General features: G+C 34.5%; 2 protein-coding genes across 7 annotated transcripts in view; both read left to right on the top strand.

The window, feature by feature from the left end:
• The window catches only part of LOC129005583 (uncharacterized), a 124,983-nt gene extending 113,841 nt beyond the window's left edge, over nucleotides 1-11,142 (top strand). For all 5 annotated transcript variants that reach the window (XM_054434510.1, XM_054434512.1, XM_054434508.1 and 2 more), the window contains one exon: nucleotides 10,113-11,142. In XM_054434510.1, the coding sequence (XP_054290485.1) occupies nucleotides 10,113-10,282 (170 nt within the window). In that variant the 3' untranslated portion in view covers nucleotides 10,283-11,142. The remainder of the gene's footprint in view (nucleotides 1-10,112) is intronic.
• A 1,039-nt stretch (nucleotides 11,143-12,181) lies between these two features.
• LOC129005595 (uncharacterized) overlaps nucleotides 12,182-18,025 on the top strand; it is a 63,951-nt gene continuing 58,107 nt past the window's right edge. The window contains exons 1-2 of one of the 2 annotated variants that reach the window (XM_054434542.1): nucleotides 12,182-12,282; nucleotides 13,016-13,117. In XM_054434542.1, the coding sequence (XP_054290517.1) occupies nucleotides 13,109-13,117 (9 nt within the window). In that variant the 5' untranslated portion in view covers nucleotides 12,182-12,282; nucleotides 13,016-13,108. The remainder of the gene's footprint in view (nucleotides 12,283-13,015; nucleotides 13,118-18,025) is intronic. The other variant, XM_054434540.1, reaches the window with a different exon arrangement.

Raw genomic sequence — 18,025 nt, 5'->3', positions numbered from 1 at the left:
AAGGACACTCTAGAAATTTTCTTACAAATACCATCTATATGATCATTCCAATCAAGTCTAGAATCCAAATGAAAACCAAGAAGCTTTACTGATTTATAGTTACTTCTACCTGCCATGCTTAGCAATAAATCCTGCGTTTTATCATTATTGCAAAGCAACTTATTTGATGCAAACCATATTTGAGCAGAGTTGTAAGCATGATTTATGCTCTCCTTAAGAGTGTTCAGATTGGAATGTGATGAAAGTAACGTTGTATCATCAGCATAAATGACTGTCTGAGAGGGTATGTTGCAAGGTAGGTCGTTAATAAAAACTATAAAAAGAAATGGTCCAAGAACAGAGCCCTGTGGGACACCAGTTGTTACAGTTAATGTTGTTGATGGGCTATAATTAAAAGAAACATATTGTTTGCGATTCGACAGATAGGACTGCAATAGTTTCAGAGAGTTATTTGAAATGCCATAGTAAGATAGTTTATCAAGGAGTATACGATGTTCAACACAATCAAAAGCTTTACTGAGATCACAGAGCTTTAGAGACACTGATTCCTTATTTTCGAAAGCAGTAAGAATATTGTCAACCAGAGCAGACACAGCAGTGGTTGTTGATTTCATTGATCGAAACCCAAACTGGTAGGGACTAAATAGATCGTTTATGCAGAAGTGATGATTAAGCTGAACATGTAGGAGTGACTCAAATACCTTAGAGAAGATGGGGACAATTGAAATTGGTCGATAATTTTGTACCAGAGTTTTATCCCCTTTTTTATAGACAGGAATCACCTTAGAGACTTTGAGTAAATCAGAAAAGTAGCCCTGAGACAAACACTGGTTAAAGATGAATGCAAGAAGCTCACTAATATACATTATGGTTTTCTTTAGAAGAAAATTAGATATCCAGTAAAAATCTGTTGCTTTTGAGTTGGAAAGATTTGTCACTGTTTTCATTACCTGCTCCGTGCAAATGTGAGACCAATTGAAAGCAATTGATTTATGTTTCATGTTCCTTGTGAGGTTTTGTGCCTGCGTGTTGGTGCTTATTATATTTCTCTGTATATCTGAAACTGAATTAATGAAAAAATTGTTAAACTGGTTTGGATCAATTGCTGTTTTAGTTTTGTTTGTATGTGATTGTGTTTCTAAAGAAATCACCTCCCACGCGGCTTTACACTTATTACTTGAGTTTTCAATATAATTTTCATACGTCTGCTTCTTAGCCATTTTAATATTATCCTTGTATTGTTTCTTAAAAAACAAGTAAGCCCTGTAAGCCGCATCAGTATGGACCGAGTGATCTCTTTCAAAGCACTTATACACATTATAATAACCTAGCATTAGATCTCTAGATTTTCTTAGATCGTCTGAAAACCAATTAAATTTTTGTTTGGTTCTACATTTACTCTTTGATGATACTAAAGGCGAAGCGAAATGCCAAAGATTAACATACCTCTTAAAAAATAATTCAAACAAAGCTTCTACATTTATCTCATTACATAAATAGGAGCTAATCATTTCCCAGTGTTCATTTTTTAAGCACTCAATAAACAAGGAAATTTGTTCTTCATCTTGCCTGCGAAAAAAATGTTTGGTTCCAGATTTATCTGAGTTAATTTCTACATGTTTCTTTCTATCTATTTTATAATTAATAAGAAGAGGATTGTGATCAGATAAACAGGATTTCATAACTTTTACATTGTATAGATCCTCAGAAAAATTAACCAAAACATTATCAATACAAGACTTGTTTCGGGTTGGAGACAAATTGGTTACAACTAAGTTATATGATCGCAAGATATTAAGAAATGTGACAGTAGTAGGTTCGGTAATTTTATCAAACTTGATGTTGTAGTCACCACAAATAATAATTTTTGTACCTCGCTTATGAATATGTTTGACCAATTTCTCAAAGTTGTAAAAGAAAATTTTAGTATCACCATTAGGTGGTCTGTATAGTGATACAATGACGAGATTTAAGTTTTTAAGCTTTATACAAGTTATTTCAATATTACGCTCTGAATTGAACATATTTACATCAATTTCACAATACTGCAAGCTAGATTTTACATAAATACCAGCACCACCGTTTTTACAACCTTTACGACACATAACACTTGCAGCAGTGTAGCCTAAAGGAACAAAAAATGAAACTTGTATTTCTCGCAACCAATGCTCACTTATACAAAAGATATCTATATTTTCAATATTAGCAATGTGTTCTAATTCTGTTACTTTATTTCTAATACATTGAATATTTATTTGTATAATCTTCAGAGTAAAGCTAGCATCACTTTTTAGACTACCTTTAGTTATGGTACAATTCTCTGATATATGATTTGTATTACATTGCATTACAGCCTGTTGTCTAAAAAAGTTGAATTTACTACATTTTGATTTGGTGTGCTGTGAAATTGGCCTAAAGACATATTGGAAAACCTGCAATTTGAAGGTGGTGACAATGGTGGAAATTCGGATGTTGAGTCCAGATGAGGGGGTGGTGGAGAACCGCATGGTGCCACACTAGATACATCTCTCAGTTCAGGCGATGGTGATGGAGAAGTGTTGGACTCTGTCGTCATCACCCGTTGCCGAGATGATGTGGATAGTGCAGGGGCTTGACTCGGGTCCGTAGCAGGCATCATAGACACAATAGTCGAACTGGGTGGTGTAAATGGATTTGGTATATTTTTAGGAAGTCCTACAGAAGGTGTGGAAAATATTTGATGAGCCAGAATGTCTGTAGATGGCGTTGAATTTCTCACGTTCACGTTGTTAGGACAAGATTCAATCAGTGACAGATTGACCTTAGGTTTCTTGAGTTCCCGTTGTTTCAGTTCGGTGGCTTGAGTACTTTGCAGTGCCAACATGTCAATTATACCTTTACATAGTATTTGTTTTCCCGATCTGTTGTAGTGAAGTCCGTGACGTGTGAAATGGCACCTTTTGAGTACTTCATTCAAATCTGCATACATTAATCTCTGTTTACCCCTATTGTTTTTAACTTTGCTAATCATTAGCTGGTTAGCATAGGCAATGTCTGCATTAAATTCCGGTCTATCATGCCGCAACGGAACTGTATATATGATGGTATTTGTTTTAACATCTATTTCCAGTAGAGTTTCAACAGCTTGTGATACTGAGAATGGACCAACTTGACCAGGACCAAAGTCATTAGAGCCTGCGAGGATTACTAAATGATCTTCCTGTTTCAGTTTATTGATCATGGGACGACCCGCTTCAATTACATTCTTTAGTCTTGCTCCTGGTTTTGTGAGAACAAAAACCTCATATTTATCCTCTAGTTCATGTAGATATGAGTTTAATCCCTTCCCTTGGCTATCACTGAGTACAATAACTTTTTTTCTCTGTTGTGTTTTGTCCTTTGTCTTTTGATTGGTGGGCTTATGAGATTTATTGAGTCTTGATGGGTTATGGATTTCTGCAACTACTCGGATTTTTTCAGAAGGTGGTAAAATAGGGGAGTTTTCAAGATTCAGTGGAGAAAACCGGTTGTAAGTTTCAAATGAGGGGCTAGCTGTGGATATCGCCGTGCGTGTAGAAATCCTGGGCATTTTGTAATCATCGTTAATTGTTTTTTTCTCACGCAGAGACATAATTTCCTTATCTTTTTGCTCTATTAGTTGATTCAGCTTTTTGCAGTCCAAATCAAGTAGATCAAGCATACACTGCTTGTTTTTCATCTCATCTCTAAGAATCTTTTCATTTTGGATCATAGCTTGTATTTTAGATTTTAGATTTATTATCTCATTTTCAGATTGTTGTTCACAGCATAAAGATTCTTCCATTATTACTCTTGTTTTGTCTTTTTCACGATCTAGTCTTGATTCAAGTAGCTTGTTCTCGTCCGCCAGATTTGTTAAGGCTTCATTTAAATCCGCAACAACTTTGAGACTAGCATCTAATCTGCTCAATAATGTAGTTACTTCCGGAATTATTTCAGCAATTGCCTCATTTGAGTATTTATTAGCAGTTGCATTTAATATACTATGGATGCGGACAGCAGCATCACATACTTCTTCATTTAAAAGTTCATCTTTCATATTTTCTAGGTTGTTTCTAGCGGCCCGCTTTAGGTTCTCACCGCGGTGTCTCAATTTCGAATGTTGGAATGTCTGGTCTGGGTGTGTGTAGAGCCGTCCAAGACGGTCTGGTCTGGAGGTCTGGTCTGGTAGTGTGTGGGGGGCTTAAACAAAGTCAAACAGACCACCAGATATAACATAACCTCAACCCTCAAAACCAACTAATATTTTGTTGAATATTATTTAACCTTGAATCCTATTATGTTATTTGAATATAATCTATTTTTAATTTTGACGTTATTATTTATCTTATTGTTCTTTAAATTATTGCTACAGCATTTGTTACTTTGATTTCCAAATTAGTAAGTTAGGTTCTTAACAAACTACACACGTTCATACTTTCTTGGATATGAGGGTTAGAGGATTAATCTAGTTTAAACCTACCAGGATAGTATAATCATAGTATAATTTTATGTTAACAAACCAAAGTTAATTCTGATTAGATTAAACCAATGGCAAATCTATAACACTAGTCCTAATGTGTTGAATTGAATTGTCCTCTATGCTAGGCTTGGCTAGGAAATAGGAACTGAATGGGTTGTAATAATTAAGTAGGCTAATCACTGTTTTTAAGTAAATTTGGGTACAGTTTCTTAACTGGGCTATGCTAATATCAGGTTTGGTTGGTTAGGTTAGGTTATGATAGTTTAATTTTATAATAGATATTTAAAAGTATCGATTATTGATCAATATTTTGAATTCGATAGTTTCAATCGATATTAGCATAGCCCAGTTAAGAAACTGTACCCGTAAATTTAATTTGGCGTAAATGTTCCGTCATCAAAGCTACGAAAATGTCCCATTAAAGTGGTAGGAAAAAAAAATACAACACAAATTCTCAACTTAAAATTACAAATTTAAACTTAGGCTATCAAACGGGGCTAATGGAAAATTGAAATGTTACAGCAAGTTTGGTTTGTTAGGTTAGTTTAAGAGTTTTATTTCATTACAATATTTTTTTGTTGCACTTTACTTTAGGTCCTACACTCATTCGAATGAAAATATAGATTATTCTATTGTTTCATTCGATATATCGTTTGGTTAGTTAGGTTAGGTTAACCTTACCTAACTAACCAAACGATATACCGTATCGAATAAAACAATAGAATAATCAATATTTTCGTTCGGGGTACACTTCCAAATCTGTTGGCACAAACAACCGAATGAAAATATCCATTGATAGGCTAGCCTATATCGATTATTCGATATATCGTTTGTTTAGGTAGGTAAGGTTAACCTAACCTAACTAACCAAACGATATATCGAATTAAACAATCGAATAATCAAAATTACTCATTCGGTTGTTTGTGCCAACAGATACGGAAGTCTTCCCAAAAATCGTATTACAATCTCTCAACAGTTTCATCCATTGCACTTTCATTGTAACTTATGTAGCCTGCATTCATGTAAGTTAAATAGCATTGCCTATGGTGAAAGACTCAACAGCCATTTTAACTGTTTAGATCTTTGCTATGGAGTGTAAAAGAATGCTAAGCAGCAAGAATTCATAGGCTTGGCCGGGAGTTTAACCATGATAGACATAGGCCTAATGTCTTATTTTTAATTAGGCTATCATTAAGAATAAAATGTAAAAATTGAGTAGGCATAGGCATACACTAAAAAACATTAAAGGGGCAAAATTACAAAAGGATAAAAGTACATTTTTATAAAGTTTAGTAAACATGCTATTTATTCACAGAAATGGATTTTAATCTATGCAGTAAAAATGTATAACACTACCCACAAGATTAATATTTTACAAAAGACTACACAATAGGATAACAAAACGTAAATATCACAACATCTACATGTCCAGCGATCATAAATAAATATCACAAGAAAAAGAACTTCTTTTTAATCATTACATGGAAACAAAATGAATAATTGCAAAGAAATATACAAAATCAAAATACTACACTAACTTTTGATGTAATGGAAACAAACAAACAGCTAAACCAAAACAACACAGCCGACAGCCAGAACGATACGGATACGTCACGTCATAAAATCGAGCAGACAAAATTTGTTTCTTCTTCTTCAGTGGCTCCTGGCACTGAGCTATTTTTAGCTCAGTGGCTCCTGGCCAGTTTTTTTTCGTTTGCAATAAGTGATCAGTCAGGCTGTAGACGCTTGTATTCTCCACTCTCCTAGGGGGTCGTTGCTGACTACGCAACTCGGGCTTCGTCCTAACTATCCAATAGTTAAGCCCAGAGTGCCTAAAACAAAGTGATTTACACGACTTGCCAATAAAAACCACAACGCGAGCTATCACCAGGCGGGGTCTACTCGGCCACTATAATTCAATAGATCGATAACTCTAATGCCCAAGCTAACCATCAAACAGTTCACTCAATAATAATACCATATAATAATGCAAGTATACTATAGACAGTGTGACTAAACCTCCTAGTAGTTGGTCTCAATAAATACCAAGCCAAACAAGCAAAACTAAATGTCAAATGCACTACTATTAAATTATTGAGCTACTTAGTAGCAGTGAAATAAATATTAAATACTTTCCAAACACTAGATAAATATATTATCTGATAGCAGTTACTACGCTATCCAAGCTACCGAGATAACGTGTTGGATTAAACAAGCTGTTCAGGTTGAATTAAAATAATTAAATGATTAATCAATAACAACCCTTCTGCTACTACCACTACTGCTACTGCTACTCTATCAACGTTATATTATTTAGCTGGGCTTCTGTTAATAGGCTAATAAAATTAGCTACTAGCCTACCCTACTGGCCACGTGCTTCCAACTACGCACACCAAATCGTGCAGCCTTGTCGGGCCTCACAGTTATTAGTAAAATAACTAATTCTTGTATAACGCAAAATAATATCTACTACAGTCAATAAAATATATTATTTGCGATTTAGCACCTGCCCAGAACCGTCAGAAATATACTTTAATATTTTTCCTGACTAATAAATAGATCCTAACTACCGTCAGGCTTCGACCAGCACGGTTACAACTCAACCGATAAAATTAGAGACGAATGTTTTTAATATTAACTATCGACTCTTAAACCAAAATAAGGAACGTCGTCACTCACCACAAGCGGGTCTGTACCCAACTCAACACCAACACTCGGCACGATCACACCACAAAGGTACTCCGACACCACTATCACTCGTACCCTCGTCGTCTCCACAAGACACCACACTATCTTCACTGTCCGGGATCCACGACTCGAATGTCTGTCCTAGACTATCCTGAAAATCTAGGATATCCCAGGCTTATCCCAAGTAGCACACATCGTTGGCCCAACTTTGGGAAATGGTCGGCACGGTTGGGAAATGGTTGGCAGAAATTTTAACGATTTGCCAACGTTGGCCCAACGGAAACTGGTATTCGTTGGCCCTACAAAGGAAAGAATCGTTGGGCCTTCGTTGGGTTTAAGTATAAAACATTCTAAAACGCATTTTAACGAATTGATTTATTTAAAAGTACATAAATGTTATGGCAGCAGAATATAAGAAAAATATTGTAAACATTTGGATCTATAATAAATGTAGTCAGATGATGTTGTGATACTACATACAGTGGGGAACACCTGCTTAACATGTAATAATTATAATAATTCCATTTTTTTTTACAATATTCTTTAACTTATTTGAGCAAATTTTTAATAGTTATAGGGGAAAGATTAATTAATTATATAACAATCAATTATAACAGTTGCCTACTAATCTAATGGTAATTAAATAATCTATATTCAAATACTAGTATCCTCTCCAACTACCAGAAAAACAATTCAACTAATTGAGGCCTAAACAGATTAACAGAATCATATTATACTGTAGCATCAAAAATATTTTAAGTATTGTGAACATTGCACCTGCCGGCTACTCTTTGACCACTTGAAAACACCCATAATCAACAAGCACAGCTCAGAGGTAAGGCGTGAGGCTCACAAGGCGAAGGTACCGGGTTCGAGACCTGTTCCGGCCTAAAAATTTTATCTCGTTTTTTTCAAAATTAGTTTTTATGAACTATTTAATCAATTTACTCAACTGATAATTATGCTTTTCATACTAAATCTTTATTATTTTGTGTTTTTTATGTTTAGGCCCAATGGGATGGTTGGCCCTTCCGCAAAAATTAGTTGGTTGGCCAACCGTAAGACTGCGTGCCAAAACATACCGTTGGCCAAATACAGTTGGCCAAAACAGGTGCGCGGCCAAATAGCAAATATTTACCCCCCTAGGAAAAATAACTCGTTACATAAGTTTAACTATAATAATAAAATAACAGTTACCTTGTTCAATCCCATGTAGCACAGATGGTTGGGCCAACGTTGGCCAATTGTGGGACAGTTGGTCGATGGTTGGTTGGAGCTTCCACAACCAACCAACCGTTGTCCAACTGTATATCTCGTAGTTGGGCCAACCAATATTTACAACTGTGGACCAACATTGGTTCATTGTTAATGAAATACATTAATATGCATTGCTGGGTATCATACATCAAGCCAACCGTTGTCCAACCGTTTTTCACTCCGTTGGACCAACAAAAGATACTAGTGTTGGACCAACGATGGTCCATAGTTGAGTTTACACGACTTTCATTCTCTGGATCTAGCTTTGACAACATAATTATAATAATGCAAATATTTTTTTTTATTAATATTCTTTAACTTATTTGCAACAATTTAAGGGGAAAGATTAATTAATCATATAACAGTCAATTATAATAACATTAATAATCTAACGGTAATTAAATAATCTAGCCTATATTCAAATACCAGTATCCTCTCTAACTCCAAAAAAAAAATATCAACTACACTTGATGCCTAAACAGATTAACAGAATCATATTATACTGTAGTATCAAAAATGTTTGAAGTATTGCGACCATTGCAACTGTCGGCTACTCTTTGAGCACTTGAAAACTCTCTATATCAACAATCACAAATAGCTCAGTGGTAAAAGTAAGAGGCTCATAAGTCGAAGGACCCGGGTTCGAGACCCCGTCTGGGCAAAAAAATTTTGTTCTAGCTTTTTTTCAAAATTTGTTTTTATGAACTATTTAATCAATTTTCTCAACTAATAATTATGCTTTTCATACTAAATCTTTATTTTTTTGTGTGAAATAAAACGGTTGGTTGGATATCAGTTGTGTTTTGGTTAGTTGGCCATCAGTATTTTTGGATGGTTGGGCCATTGTTGGACAATGGTTGGTTGGAAAACAGTTTAAAGAGGTGACATTTCTACCGTTGGCCAACTGTGTGGCTCCACAATTTACCAACGTTGGCCCAACCATCTGTGCTACATGGGATATCCTTTGGTCTTGTTAGATGACGACCGGTTTCGTGACGACAGTCACATCATCGGGTCAGTCCTCGTAGAACGATTTGTTATAAAGTTTTTACCGAACACAAAACGAAAACACATTATATTTACAAAATATTTACAGACAGAAACCATCGCGATGCGTGCACGCTTACGTCAAGCCGGCCGCGACTGGAGTTCCGTCGAAGGTCAAGGTGACGTCATCTGAAATCAGCTGATCGGTGGTTTCTGGTTTCCTTTCTCTGTCTAATTTGATAAACAACTCGTTCGCCTGACTATTGATTTTGTCATTTAAAATATGTTTGTTTCAAATGTCATGCGTCCGATCAAGCAAATTTTTTTGGCCTAGGATGTTAAGCAGAACTTGTGATTGTTTTCAACATTATTTGAGGCTAGACCTAGGGGTTGTAGCAATATCACTTAAAATATCAGTTATAATCCATTGGTGATTTCGTGGGTTTTTTGTACCCGGCACCTCAGGGACCGAAGTCCTGCACTCTAACCACTAGACCAGCTCGCTTCCTGAGATCAAGCACGTTAGCACCAAAGGAAGCGTGTCGTACACCCATTCAAGTTCACCTCTATGTTTTAGGACTGCTCTTTTCACTGTTTTAGATGCGTTCAACACTGTTTTACCTATGAGGCTGCTCAATAGTGTATCTAATCAAATACACTTTATTATGTAACAAATAAAAATTCAATTGTTTTTTTTCAGATGAGAATATAAATAGTGGCCTGGTGTCACTTGGGACAAACATAAATCACATAGTGACCGAGGTGAAGACCATACAGGAGAAGCTAGACCAGATAAATATGTCTGTTTCCTTACAAGATGATGAACATCATTTAATCCCTCTTAAAGATCTTAACCAATTAAAAGAATAATGAATAATGAATAATGAATTTTATTTCCTCAAAAACAAACAATCATCAAATCATAAAACAATTCGGAAATTAACTGGCCACTTTGTCCAGTAATTGTGGCCAGTGTACACAAAACTTATCTAATCTATACATGAAATGAAGAGTTCAGTCTTATCAATCCATTACTAAAATTATCACTCCTGCTGCTACCTGTAGCGTTACATATTGAAATTAAGTCTACTTCTAAAAATTAAAATATACATATCTGACTGCCTGAAATGTAAATAATGAACACAAAATATATAAAAAACGTACTACAATTTAACGATGTGAAAAACATAGATTTTATTCTAAAACATTACGAAGCAACGAAGTATCATTTATATTACATAACCATTCTTTCAACCTTTTACAAAAACTATTAACATTGTTACTTCTTTTTATATCAATTGGCAACATATTAAAAACAAAAGGCCCCAAAAATAGATACGAATGCTTGAACAGTTCTTTGTTGACTTTAGGGGTCCTGTAAAACAAATTATCTACACTTCTGGTATTGTAATATAGGTTATCAGTTCCATTGTTCCCACTTTTAAGATAAAACAATTTTAATACTTTAAATATAAAAAGATTCTGAATCGGCATTATTTTTGATTGAAAGTATAACGGAAATGAGCTTTCTCTCAACTGTTTATTAAAAATGATTCTTAAAAAATGATTTTGAGTTGTTCTTAAACGATTGATGAAACTTTTGAAAGTACCTCCCCAGCATATTAATCCATATTGCAAACGTGAATGTATTAGTGCGTAATAAAGTGTTTTCAATAAATGTTCTTCACAAAAATGTTTTAAGAAATAAAATTTTCTAATTGATCTTTTGACATTTGCATGCAGAATTTGAATGTGTTTTTCCCACGTAAATTTTTCATCAAAGTGTATCCCAAGGTATTTAAATGATTTAACTTTCTCAATTTCCTCACATTGGCAATCTACACGTTGGCAGCCTTGTATGTGATACAAAATAGGAGATGAAAAAGAAAATTCTCTGTAGCCAAAATTTATAAACTTTGTTTTACTAACATTAACTTTCATTTTGTTTTTTAAGCACCAATCTTGGAGTATGTCTAAATCAAACATTAAATTCATTTTTAAAACTTCCTTATCCTTATTAGAATAAAGAAAACCAATATCATCGGCAAAAGCTTGGATTTGACCTTTAAAATTCTTGTCAAGCAAATCGTTAATAAAAACAAGGAATAAAATTGCTGAGGTAACCGAGCCCTGCGGCACACCTACAGTTACGGGCAGTGGTCTGCTGAGGCAGTCACCTACCCGTACCTGCTGTTCTCTGCCAGTCAGGAAGCTGCGGAACCAATTGAGCGCCACACCTCTGATACCAGCTGCCTCAAGCTTAAATAGTAAGATATTATGGTTAACCAGGTCAAAGGCCTTCATAAAGTCAACAAAGAGACCTGTCGTTTTGTTGCCATTGTTAAAACTTGAATATATTAAATTTGTAAAATTCAACAGAGCATCTTCTGTAGATTTTCCTCGCTGAAACCCAAACTGCCATTGAGAAAAAAAAATTATTTGATTGAAATACTTTACTAGTCTGTTAACCATTAGCTTCTCCAATATCTTAGAAAAAGATGAAAGTAGACTGATTGGTCTTATGTTGTTCAATTTTATTAAGTTTGGCTTCTTGAAAATTGGTATTACGACACTTAACTTTAACTTAGTAGGAAAAATACCTTCACTAAAACTTTTATTAAAAATATAGGTTAAAACAGGTGCAATGTATTGAGCTATTTTTTTTACTAATAATGCATTAAAATTATCGAAACCCGAAGATTTTTTATTTTTAAAACCATTAATGACACCTATAATTTCGTTTTCAGTGGTTGGCACAATGAAAAAAGATTGGCAACGCTGATGTAGACCCAGGTCGGCCAGTGAAGGTGTATCGTTATCAGGTTGCACAATGTTCATCAGATAATGATTAACTCTATCTGCTACACTTTGTGAGTCACTGTCAATAGTTCCATCCTCAAGCTCAACCTTATCAAAACACTGATTACGGGTTTCACCAGTTAGGCTATTTATGACCCTCCACTGTCTAGCGGGGTCACCATCAGCATTTCGAATATGATTTGAATAATACAATTTTTTGACATTATCCATTTCGAGTTTTAAATTATTGTAGAACATTTTATAGTGATTCCTTAAAACTAAATCATATGGCCTTTTTTTGGTTAACACGTACAGTTTTTTTCTTCTACGTATTTTTTTTAAGAGACTTGTCGTCATCCAAGGACTTAGTAGTTTGGCCTTAGCAAGACTCTTATCTATTGAAATGGTTTTAGAACACTTATTTACAACGTCAGTTAAAATTAAATTAAACTTCTCATAACATAAATCAATATTTTTTTCATTAAAAACTTCGTCCCAACTAATAGACTTTAAACAACCAATAACCTTATCAAAATCTATAGTCTGCTTCTCGCAAAATACTTTTTTTTTGTCTTGGTCTAAAGAAATGTCATTAAATTTAAGACCCAATAAACAATGATCTGTTATATTCAAATCAAATATTGCTTGCTTAAAGCTATTTACTTGCCTATGTTTAATAAAAATATGGTCGATTAGTGTTTTAGAATTTGTTGTGATTCTAGTAGCATTCTTAACTATTGATAAAAACCCATTGTTCTCTAAAAGGTACTGATAGTTTTTAGAATTTATTTTTCCATCTAACAGGTCGATATTAACGTCTCCCAGCAAAATTGTATTTGTTCTTAAGATCTTAACGAATTAAAAAAATTTGAAGACTCACTGGACAAGCGAAAAGAAATGCAGTTGGTAAGTTTTCTCAATAGATCTGATGACGTTTAGCTTTAGGCACTCATGAAATATTTATAAGCTGTAATTTTATAGTCTGAATTTGTGATGTTCTCAACAACAGGGTGTCTACCGGTCATGGAAGTCCCCTAAAAGTCCCAAATTTTAGTAGAGATTCACAGAATTCACTGAAAGTCATATATTTTCTGTTGGAGTAACAACATCATCCAATTTACTTATTACCTGTTTTATAAAGTCATATGTTATATATCTAGTTTTGTTATGATAAAAAAGTAAATAAAAGTTATTATTGTGTGAGTGTAATTAAAGAATAGTTGATTCAATTTTAATAGATTATGAGACTTAATTAAGTGAGGAATATGGAAAGAAATATGAGTAATCACATTGAACTTTTGGGTAGAAATAATTATGACAAATGGAAAATGCAGATGGAAGCAGTTTTAGTTAAAAATGATTTACTTGGGTATGTGTTAGGAACCATTAAAAAGCCTCTAGAAGAAGGTGAAAGAATGACTGCTTGGCTAATCACTGATGCAAAGGCAAAGGCAGATATAATTCTCTCTATCAGCCCAAGTGAATTAAAGCAAGTGAATGGATGTAACACTTCAGCAGAGATGTGGGAAAAATTAAAAAGCATTTATGATTCCAGTGGACCAGCAAGGAAAGCCTTCTTGTTAAAGAAGCTGATTTTGGCAAAACTGACACCTGATTATGATGTCAGAGATTACATGAATATGTTTTTTGATGTGGTGGACAAATTAAAAGGAATGGAAATCGATATTAATGAGGATCTTTTGACAATTATTCTTTTGTATTCCCTGTCAGATGAATTTGAAAACTTTAGAATTGCTATTGAAACTAGAGATGCACTGCCTTCTCCTGAAACTTTAAAAATAAAAATTGTAGAAGAGTGGGAAGCGAGAAAAGAACATGGTAAGAAAGAGAGTGAAGCTCTGCTAGGAAAATTTCAGAAAAAAGTTAGATTTCAACCAGGAAGATTTTCAAAAGACTCTTATAGAACGGAATCAGTTGATTTTCCGTTTCGATGCTTTATATGTAAAGCGATCGGGCACAAAGCAAAATTTTGTCCCAAAGCAAATAAAGATCAACAAAATGTAGCGATTGCTAAACTAGAAGAAGTAGGACTTAATTCTTCTGTAGAAGATGACTGTTATTTTGGAAACTTATCAATGAAAGATATACAGTGGTGTTTGGACAGTGGATGCACTTCACATATGACTCATGTGAACAGTAAATTTACCAAGTATAAGCCTGCAAATGGAAGAAGTATCTCTCTTGCCAACAATTCATCAACTGATGCAAGAGGAGTTGGAACAGTTAATATGAACATTTTAAATGGGAGTACAAATCTAAGCGTTAATTTGTATGACACTTTGTATGTACCAGAACTTCGAACAAACCTGATGTCTGTAGCTAAAATTACTGACCATGGGTATCAAGTTTTGTTTAAAAAAGATGCTGCTTTGATAATAGATCAGAATGGAGAGACTAAGATCCGTGCGAATAGGTTAAATGGACTTTATTACGTGCAAGAGAGTAGTGAAGAAATGAATATAAGCTGTGAAAAATCAAGTCTATTGTCTTGGCACCAACATTTTGGACACTTGAACTTTGGAGACTTGAAAAGATTAATCAATTTAAATATGGTTAAAGGTATTAAAGTGAACACAAAAGAGCTTATTCCACAATGCGAGGTGTGTATTCAAGGAAAATTTACAAAAAGACCCTTTCCTAAAAGTGAAAGAACATCTGAAGTGCTGGACATTATTCACTCTGACATCTGTGGACCAATGAAAACAGAGTCACATGGAAAATCTCAATATTTCATTACTTTTATTGATGATAGCTCAAGATGGGTTGAAGTTTACTTTTTGAAGAAGAAAAGTGATGCATTAGATTCTTTCAAAAAGTACAAGAACAAAGTAGAAAATTTTACAGGAAGAAAAATTAAATATCTTCAAACAGACAATGGAGGAGAGTATGTTAACAGAGAGTTCGATGAATTTTTGTATTGTAATGGTATTCAGAGAAGATTAACATGTAGCGGAACGCCTCAACAAAACGGAGTGGCTGAACGGATGAATCGTACATTAAATGACATGGCAAGATGTTTGCTCATTGAAGCAAATCTTCCTCAAACGTTTTGGGCAGAAGCAGTTGCAACAGCAGCTCATGTTAGGAATAGATGCCCATCAGATGCAATTGATGGTGTATTGCCATATCATAGATGGTACAAGAAAATTCCTAATGTTTCGTATCTAAAAAAAGTTTGGTTGTAAAGGTTTTATCTTAGACAAGACAAATGACAAGTTTCAACCAAGAGCAAAAGAAGGGATATTTGTTGGTTACTCAGATGTATCAAAGGGCTGGAGGATGTGGTTACCTGAAGATAGAAAAATCATTACAACTCGAGATGTAGTTTTTGACACATCTTCTTTTTCACATGTTGATGTAAATCATACTAATTCAAGCATTAGGGTATTGCCTGTAGACAGTTTACTCCAAAGACATGAAAAGGTCGAGGAAAATCAAAGAAGTGTTCAAGTTGATCAACCAAAAGGTACTGATGAGAAAAATGTACTTGTACTTGAAGATAGGCAAACATCAACAAATGAAACTAAAGAACAAATGTCAAATGAAATGGAAGAGAATGAACACGACGAGCCATGTATGATTGATGGGAATAATAATGGAGATGATCATCAGAATAATGATATTAACTTGAAAGTGAGAAAATCTGAAAGAAAAACAAAAGGTGTTCCTCCTAACAGACTATCATTAATAGCTCAAGGAAATGTGATTGAACCAAAATCTTGGAAACAATTGGAGAAATTGCCTGAACCTGAGAAGAATCAATGGGTTATAGCAGCTCAAGAAGAAATGGAAGCCTTATTAAAAAATGATACATGGGAACTTGTAGATTTACCTCCACAGAAAACCGCAGTTGGATGTAAATGGATATTTAAAGCAAAGTATGGAGATGATGGTATGGTTGAGCGCTATAAGGCACGTTTAGTAGCCAAAGGTTACTCACAGAAATATGGAGAAGATTATGATGAAATATTTGCTCCTGTTGTTAATTCAACAACAGTAAGAATTTTACTAACCATAGCAGCGACAAAAGATCTGACTGTGCATCATTTTGATGTAAAAACAGCCTTTTTAAATGGAAAGTTAGAAGAAGAAATATATATGCAGCAGGCCGAAGGTTTTGTGAAATCTGATAATGAAGATAAAGTTTATAAATTAAAGAAATCAATTTATGGGCTAAAACAAGCAGCTCGGGTCTGGAATGAAACACTGAATACAACAATGATGAGCATGGGATTTGAAAAAAGCAATGCTGACCCTTGTTTATATACGAATAGTGCTGATGGAAATTATACATATGTAGTGGTTCATGTTGATGACATTTTGTGTGTTGGATCAGTTGAAGATGTCAAGAAAACATTTCAAAAACTGACACAATACTTTGAAATGAAAAACTTAGGAGTTGTTCACAACTACTTAGGAGTTGAAATTGATAAGATGGATGGAGACTTTTACATTCACCAAAGAAGAAAAATAAATAAAGTCATAAATGAACATGGGCTGGAAAACAGTAAACCAGCAAGAACGCCAATGAAAGTTGGATTTATCAACTCAACAGCTATGTCACCAGATCTGCCGGATAACAAAATTTACAGGAAGGCAATAGGATCACTTCTTTATCTTGCTGTAACTTCAAGACCGGATATTTTGTCAGCCGTTGGAATTCTAGCTAGAAGAGTTGAAAAACCCACTCAAAGCGATTGGAATGCTGTAAAGCGAATAATAAGATATCTGAAAAGTACCATTGACAAGAAATTAAAATTAGGGATGGAAAAAGAATTGAAATTGTCATGCTATGTAGATGCTGATTGGGGGGGTGATTTAGCAGATAGAAAATCAATCAGCGGAATGATTTACAAGTTAGGAAACAGCACTATAAACTGGATTAGCAAAAAACAGACCAATGTCACTCTTTCTTCAACAGAAGCTGAATTCATGGCCGCAAGCATAGCCACTCAAGAAGTAGTATGGTTAAGACTATTACTGAAAGATATGGGCTTCCCCCAAGAAAATCCTACAGTAATATTTGAAGACAATCAGAGCTGCATCAAGTTTATTGAAAATGAAAAGATGAGTGCTAGAATAAAACATCTAGATATTCGAAAACATTACGTCCGAGAAATGATAAATAAGAACGAAGTATTTCTGGAATACTGTCCAAGTGAAAATAATCAAGCGGACCTTTTAACAAAGCCACTTCTAGGGCAAGTGTTTAAAAGATCACTCTTTTACCTAGGACTTTACTAGGCATGATGTTGAGAGGGTGTGTTGGAGTAACAACATCATCCAATTTACTTATTACCTGTTTTATAAAGTCATATGTTATATATCTAGTTTTGTTATGATAAAAAAGTAAATAAAAGTTATTATTGTGTGAGTGTAATTAAAGAATAGTTGATTCAATTTTAATATTTTCTGATTAAGGTCGACTAACGAAAAATTAAACCTCGGGGCGATACAGGCGTATTAGCTGGGAGGCTTCAGCTTTCCTCAACTTATTCTATCTCTATATTTGTTAGGTAATATTATTTAATGGAATATCATTATGTTGAAAAAACATATGCATAACACAGAAGGATCGCTGGGTTGAATTTGTTGTCGTCAGGTCGTGGTCTGCATATGAAAAACTTCATTTTGAGTAGCCGTCTACCGAAACGGCACACGGAAGATTTCTCAGGTGCCGTTTGACGTCACTAACTGCTGACGTAACTTTGAGGGAACACCAATACCGCAACGATACGAATTCAACCATCGGCCTCGGTGGTGCAGTGGATAGCGTTGCGGGCTGATAATGCG

Source organism: Macrosteles quadrilineatus, unplaced genomic scaffold, assembly GCF_028750875.1.
Source record: "Macrosteles quadrilineatus isolate MER2022 unplaced genomic scaffold, UCM_ALF_1.0 Scaffold_24__1_contigs__length_1734639, whole genome shotgun sequence".
Lineage (NCBI taxonomy): Eukaryota > Metazoa > Arthropoda > Insecta > Hemiptera > Cicadellidae > Macrosteles > Macrosteles quadrilineatus.
Note: the sequence above shows the minus strand (reverse complement) of the source record. Positions and strands in the feature narration are given on the sequence as shown.